Source organism: Chenopodium quinoa, unplaced genomic scaffold (genome assembly GCF_001683475.1).
Source record: "Chenopodium quinoa cultivar QQ74 unplaced genomic scaffold, ASM168347v1, whole genome shotgun sequence".
In the NCBI taxonomy this organism is placed as follows: domain Eukaryota; kingdom Viridiplantae; phylum Streptophyta; class Magnoliopsida; order Caryophyllales; family Amaranthaceae; genus Chenopodium; species Chenopodium quinoa.
In genome coordinates, this window is record NW_018744693.1 from 5913622 (window position 1) to 5921489 (window position 7868).

The window sequence follows — 7868 nt, forward strand, 5'->3', positions numbered from 1 at the left end:
CAACAACGGGTGCGGAGCCGGGGCTTGTGACGGCCGATACTTCGAAGCGGGCACAAGCGGAACCGACGAGATGAAGGAGTCTTTTGAGGGTCTCTTGGTTTGGTGGGGATGCTTTAAAACAAGGCAAGCACAATATCGATAAAGGCTTAAAACAACGCACAAGTCTTAAAGCAATAGCAACGGGGTAGGGAGCTTTGATTCATTAACCATCACTTCATCTAGAGTCTAGAAAGCAAAAAGAAAGACTTAAGACACTACATAAGGGAAAATACAAGGAAAAGAAAAGGGAATACATAGAGAAAGAGGCGGATTCTAACACCAAGACACACCTTATGATTTCAATTTTATGAAATGTGATATTAAGCTCCTATTGCACAAGATACAACATATGATTTCAGTGGGAATTACTCGATCTAACACGGAAGGAGAAAAGATCTACAATTTGATCCATTTCTTTGCACAAAAGTAAGGGCAAAGCAGCAGCATACTACAGCTTCAAAGCAGAGGCATTATTTCATCTCCGATGGGAATCGCTTACATTTAGAGATCTTGTAGAAAATCATGAGTAGCGGAAACATGGATGTGCGGAAGTACCTCAAGAATGATCATGATCAGAACGGATCAGAGACCTGTAGCATGTATTGCCTTTGAACATCAAAGTAAAGAGTCTTGCTCTTTGCCTTCCTGAATAATATTTGTAGTACAAATGCACAATGTCAGAATGTATTGCCAACTCTATGTCACAACTGAATAATCAAATCCTACCTGAAAGCAGAGGATGAGATCCCAAAGAAGAACTGCAACACACTTTGATTCACATGGAAGAGACCTCTGTCTAACATGTTTGCGAACATTAACCCACTCATCCTCTTCTGGCCCAAATCCAAAAAAAACAAACTAGAACTTCCTGAAACCCATAAGTTTGGAAAGTTGATACAGATCATACTGGAAAGGCATTATTCGTCACAAAAGCTATGTAATTCAGACACGGGTGCGAGTTTTGAGTATGAGTACATTCGAGTTTTAGACACGCAAAGATTAAAATTTAGGACATGTATGCACAGACAAAGCATTAGTGAAACACATTCCTGGATCTAAACAACTTCTCCATATCAATTCACATTACAAATAGACACATGTATTAGACTTTATGTTTTCTTTCCTTCTATTTTATAGTTTTTCTCTAAGAGTGTGTTTTGATTGAAGGAAATGGAGGGAAAAGAAGGGAAGGGGAATGGAGGGATTGAATTTCTTTCATTTGGATAACATATGAGGAAGGAAGGGAATTTGGGGGGAGGGAAAAGAAGGGGAGAGAAATGGAGGGATTAAGTTGTAAGAATTTGGTCTCTCCAACAATGGACAGATTTGGAAGGAAAACTCATAATTCTTCCCTCCCCCAACCCCCCTCTTTTTTTCCTTCCCTTTTCTATATCCAAACAAACTGTAAAAGTATGTTAATCAAGATCCTTCTGGAATCTGGATCAAAACAAAGTGATGGATAAGGATTTCATACCCTTGTTGCAGTGTCGAGTGTCGACACAAAAATGCAAGACAAATAGAAGAGTGATAAAATAGACAAGAAAACTATGATAATGCTACTTCTAGATTATTCAACACATATCTGACAAAGAGTACAAGTTTATCAACAACAAGATTATCACAGTTAGGATTTCACAAATGAGCCAAGATGTAGAGGTAAACCCCCTAAACTAGTACCAACTCTGAATAGGAGCCAAGTTATATCGGGTTTATTATAAAGCACCATGACCAAAGACCAACAACAAATAAAGCAAGATGACCAAAGACCAACAACAAACTAGACATACCTCATCATGGATCCACCGGAGAACCAAGTAGGACTCAGTTAACTAATATCATAAATATATATTGACTCGTGTAACTGGAAAACCAATTATATTATAATTTCCAAGTTATTAAGCTTTGATGTATATGCAAATTTATAAGGTAAATATCAGGATATTTTAAAGAATGTTGAGATAAATTAATTAAAGTTTGCTGCATATCTTACTTGATTCCAAATCGCTCCAGAAGTTATTCTATTGTTCAGAATAATAATTAAGGTAAGCTATTTCGTGAATCCTGATTAAAGATTATCATCAAGATTATAAAACAAACTGAGATAAGAGGAAAAAGAAAGGCTAGCTAAAAGGTATTAAAAAATTTAAAAATTTGTTAGAAAAGGACTTTATAAAGTAGACCTTTTGTGAGAAAATTCCTTTAAAAAAAATAAAAAATAAAAAATAAAAAGTGGCAAATAAAGACCTTAAATGAATTGCTTGATTTTTCCAATGTTGACCCTCACGTGCCCTTTCTCTTCCTCAACCACCATGCCTACTAGCCCACCACCCATCACCAACCCACCACTATCCACTCTCACCCGCCACCCGAAACACTGTATCACCTTAACCTTGCATCTTACTCATCCCTCACTTTTAACACTCTTGTCCTCTACTCTTTTTTTTTTTTTTTTCGCCAAAACCAACAGCCAAATATCCCTTCCCACTTATTACAAACCATCGCTACCCTTGACTGCCACCCAAACACCACCCCGTAAACCCTTATATCTCCCCTTCTTTTTCCTCCCTTAATACCCACCATTGTAGCCACATTGTGCCTTCACTACACCTCATAAATTTGCTACCTATTGGTGACCCATCATACCCAGAAGCCTCCCACACAACACTTTTATTCTATCTCCTCTTTATTATCCCCATTTGGTAGCGGCATCCTTCTAACTCATGATAGAAAATAAGGGGTTTACATTTGATTCAATTGATTTTATATGGTTGGTGGAAGGGAAGAAGTTGAAAGAGATAGTGTTGAGACGAATAGCTAGATAAGGTGATGGTGGTGAGAAAGTGGCAAAATGGTGACAATTTGGTGGTGGGCATTATGGCTACACTAGAAATGGAAGGGCATAAACCGACTCTGAAAATAATAGTCAAAGGTCGGAATCTGGGTGAAGGTCCCTTTTCACAACAAAATTTTCATTTTAAGGTCGGAATTTGGTCATTTTCCAATAATTGCCCAAAAACTTGTATCTTTCGATCTATTAAAAAAATTTAAAATCTTAGGAATTAAAAGATTCAAACTAAAATCACCTTCTTCATACTTGCCTCTAGAGTCCATACCCATCTTTTAGGCTATGTTTGGATAACAAAAAATGGAAAGGAAGGGAAGGGAAAGGGAGGGAGACAAACTTCCTTGTTTGGATAATATGTTGGGGGAGGGAAGGGGAGGGGGAAGGAGGGATCCATTTTCCCTCCTCCTTTAATAAAGACCATCCCTTCAAAATTGGAGAGATTTGGAGGGAAAATGGAGCTCATCATTTCCTCCACTTTCCCTTCCTTCCCCTTCCTCCTATTTCCCTCCCTTCCATTTCCCTTCTAATTTGTTATCCAAACATAGAATTAGTGTTGTTATCACTCACCACCACAAGAAGTGATTTAAAACAAATGTGGGGGCAAAAGTTTGAAATTGCAAATGCCCCCACTCCCTAAGGGAGGAGGACTACAGAATAAAATGGCAATGGGGAAAATGGGAAGAAAAGTGAATTAAAAGACATATTCTCATAGTCTCTTCGTTATTTTAGAAATTAATACCAAGTCTTTCTTGTAATTATTTCACAATGCAAATGACAATAAGGCCAGGAAATTTACTTTTTTCTCCAATTCTATAACTGAGTAATGAAAATGGAATAAGGGACTACCAAACACTTGCAGAATTACCAATCCTAAGATATCTATGAGAATAAAATGCTTGGACATTATACCTAATAGGCTAATAGATAGAGATTTGCTAGAAATTAGCATGGTTTCTGGCAGATTGCAACTCTAAATATGGCAGAAATTAGGGAAGAACAATGATGATTATATTGATAATAGGTGAATTACACTAATTGAAGGCTAATTCCACTTTCGAGAGGTGGATTCTCTCCTAATATGAGCTTTCGAGAGGCTCACTCTCTCCCAATAACATAACCTCAATAATATTCAACATCCTCCTTATTCCTCCTAATGAGGTCTATTTATAGAAAATACCCCTAACAAACCTCTAGCTTATTCCCCAAGTTACTACTAATAGACAATGACTAATGTGCCCTTCCCCTAAATATTGATTCCTTACAAGAATCAACCAATAAATGAATAATATAAATATATTCAAATACCAAAAGATTAATTATGTAATACTACCAATATTTAGATAGGAGATCTATTTACCATGCCCCATCCCTAGCAGATTTGGCATTAAGGATTTCCAGATGTATTTTTTGTCACATTATGACCTACAAAAAAAATACTAGGACTTGTAAGATAGTAAGGATGTAAAGAGCATTATAACATTGTACATACTTTTTGAAAGAGCACGTAGCTCCATAAAGACACTCAGATAAATCACTGACTGACAAACAAAATGCAATAATAAAAAAATTAAAAAAAATTTAAATAAAAGCCAAGGACAATTAAATAAACATGGAAAATATACATCAATTATACAAGACATGACTACTCTATAAGTGATGCAGATAATGTAGAATTAAACTACTAGTCCATAAATCCAAAGAAATAATTTCCCGCACCAAACTAGCCTCTAAATCTGGCTTCATTCACATCACAGATAAGAACAATTGCCTTGGTTCATATAAAGGGAGATAAAGGGGAGAGAGGGAAATAGAAGTGAGGGAATCTAAGAATCTCAGCATTAGCTTAAGAAGTAAATAGAAGAGGAGGAGATAAAATGACAATGGAAGGAACACAATTCCCTACTTGATACATCTGTACTAACCACTCAAAAGAGGTGTATAGAGTGACATAAGGCACTCCAGTTGCTACTTCTCAACCTCAGACCTTGCCAAATTCAGGTCCTGAGTATTCCTTCAAAGGAACAGATTAATGTTGCCTGATCACAGAGTAAACAAAGTCCCGAGATCTCCTTTCAAAGGAAGACAAAAGAGAGGTTTAAAAAGAGCCTATATTAAATACAGGGAAGGAAACAGAAGTACTTATAGGTATCAGCCAGATATTATTAAGACTGACTAAAGAAGTCAAAAGGTTGGTAAGAGAAACTCAAACTTTTTCTCACCTTGACAAAAATAGTGGTCGGAGAAAATGACAACTGGCTCCAGAAAGAAAGCCTGCGAATCTTCGATCACACACAGACAAGTACTTGGTCGTTCAGCAAGTTATTCAACAAGGAGATTGAAAGCCACGCACAACAAACTGGACCATAAGACTATCTGCCTCTTTGATATTTCCATCTAATGTCAGTTTCTTGCTCACTTTTTTACATAACTTTGGATCAGGTATTAAGTTCCGCCTAAACATCCTACAAGCAACTTTGTATGCCAAAAGAGGGTTTTCTCTGTTCAGATAACTTTGCAGAAGCACATGGCAAGTTTGAGCATCGATCCTTGAAGCCGTTCTCAGAACTTTACCCAGAAGGCTGTAAGCTTCAGTTACATACCCGAATCTACAAAGCTTTTCAATAACTTGATTATAAGCAGTCTGGTAGGGCTGCTTTGGCAGCAACTTCTCCAACAGTTTTAACAAATCTTCCACCCTGCCATTCTGACAATAGCGATGAATTATCATTCGGTACATAACAGGATTTGGATGTATGCCCCTCCCCAGCATTTTCTTTATAAGTTCAGTTGCCTCTTCAAATTTTCCTCTTCTGCCCATTGCATCAACAATTGTTGTATATGTCACAATGTCAGGGCTCTTGTTGACCAAATACATATCATCAAGTAAAGAAAGAGCACCATCCAAGTCATCCTTCTGAAAATGTCCTTGTATAACAGTTGTAAAGTTTACAACATTTACATCACATCCCTTGCTCAGACACTCTTGCATGAACTTTTTAGCCTCATCTGTTCTTCCTTCTCTGCACAACGATACAAGCAACAAATTGATTTCAGCAGGATTTGGACGTAAACCTTTCATCAACATTTCCCTAACCACATCACATGCCTCAGACAATTTTCCTGCTCTTTGGAAACCATGCATCACAACACTGTATGTGATGGCATTAGGGGTCCACCATTCCTCCTCACTCTTATCAATCATGTCTCGAGCTTCTGAAATTCGACCAATTTGACAAAGGCCTTTCAGCAAGGTTGTGTATGATACAGTGTTTGGTTTGTAGCCATTCTTGTACATTTGCTGAAGCTTTTTCTTAGCCTCATCCACCCTCCCCGCTCTACAAAATCCATTTACAACAGCACTGTAAGTCACTACGTCTGGGATGCAGTTTTTCTCAAACATCTCATCAACAATTTCTTCTACCCTGTCTATCCTTCCCTCCCGACATAAAGAGTGAACCAAAGCAGTGTAACCAACTTTGTCCACCCGAAATCCTCTCTCCTGTGCTTCCTTTAAGAAACCATAAGCCTCATCACTGTGTCCATACTTGCAAAGCATATGAATGAGATTATTATAGGTGACCATATCTAGCAACAAGTTACAAGCCATCATTTTCTCAAGTAGGACCTGTATCTCAGAAATGTTTTTCTCCTTACAAAAGTAATTTATTACTGTATAAAAGCTAACTTTATCAGGTGTGCATCCCCTTAGAGGCATATCCTCAATCAACTTGATAGCATCTTGCACCTGATTAAAATTACAATAACCTTTAATTAAGCAGTTATATGTAACAACATCCGGGGCAATTCCAACAATTTGCATCCTCTTTAAAAATCTCAATGCTTTGTCCAACCTGTTTCCCATCACTAAAACATGTAGGGCAGTGTTACATATAGATAGATTAGGTTGAACCCCAGCCATATGCATCATTCTAAGAACCCCCATAGCATGTCTTACTTTCCCTGCCCTACTATAGGAAATCATCAAGTAGCGAAAAACTTCTGGGGTGCGACGGATACCCCTCCTACGCATAAGAAGAAGGATTCTCCGAGTACCCTCACATAATTTAGTCTTGCCGAGAATTTGAAGCATAGCATAGTACACAACTGGGTCATGACGATAACGCCATTGCCTGTCAGCCCAATAGAAGAACTCTAAAGCTACCCTTTCATCATCTTGAGAATGAAGAACAGCACAAACTTGACGGGGTTTGAGACTTCTCAATAAATTCTTCATCTGGCCTTCAAGGTCAGGGTTCCAAGTCAATCTCAGCCCAACCAGCCTACAAATTTCTCTCACCAATGGATGCCTTAATTCACTTTCATCAATTTCATATCTTCTATCATACTCCCCACTTTGCTGACAATTCTTATTATATAAATCCAAGACCCCAAATTCTTCATCTTTAACATATTTCTGTCTACTCTTTGTGCCCTCTATATCAGCTTCTTCCTCGTCAGACCATTTCTCACTTAAGGAATGGCTTAAACAACTCCCAAAAGAACTCATGAGTCGTATCCATGCCCTTCCCTGAGCCAGGGCAGGAGGGGCAACCACCCGGAGAAAAGGTCCAATTACATAGTTCCGTCTAAACATTTAAGGGTTCTGCATAGCAACCAAATTCGATTCGACTATCAAATTAGGCTTGAAATATCACATGATGTTAGGAAAAAAGGGTCCAATTTAATAGTTCCATCTTACCATTAAAGGGTTCTGCATAGTAACCAAATTTGATTTAATATCAAATTAGCTCAAAAAAACACATGATTTTAGGAAAAAGGGATCCAAATTTATAGTTCTGTCTTAACATTAAAGGGTTATGCAAAACATTATCAACCAAATTTGATTCAATTATCAAATTATGCTCGAAAAATCACACAATTTAGGGAGAAAAGGTCCAATCAGGCCCGTCCCTGAGGCAGAGCATGAGGGGCAACCGCCCTAGACCCAGGGTAAAGAGAATTGAAATCATATTGAATTATCTCG

At 37.8% G+C, this 7868-nt stretch overlaps 1 protein-coding gene across 1 annotated transcript; it reads right to left on the bottom strand.

The window, feature by feature from the left end:
• Positions 1–4153: 4153 nt before the first annotated feature.
• LOC110702351 (putative pentatricopeptide repeat-containing protein At3g16710, mitochondrial) lies at positions 4154–7478 on the bottom strand. The gene is made up of 2 exons (XM_021880057.1): positions 5104–7478; positions 4154–4306 (listed from the first exon to the last, which is right to left on the bottom strand). The coding sequence occupies exon 1, from the start codon at positions 7476–7478 to the stop codon at positions 5208–5210; it is 2271 nt and encodes a 756-aa protein (XP_021735749.1). The 3' UTR covers positions 4154–4306; positions 5104–5207.
• Positions 7479–7868: the final 390 nt, after the last annotated feature.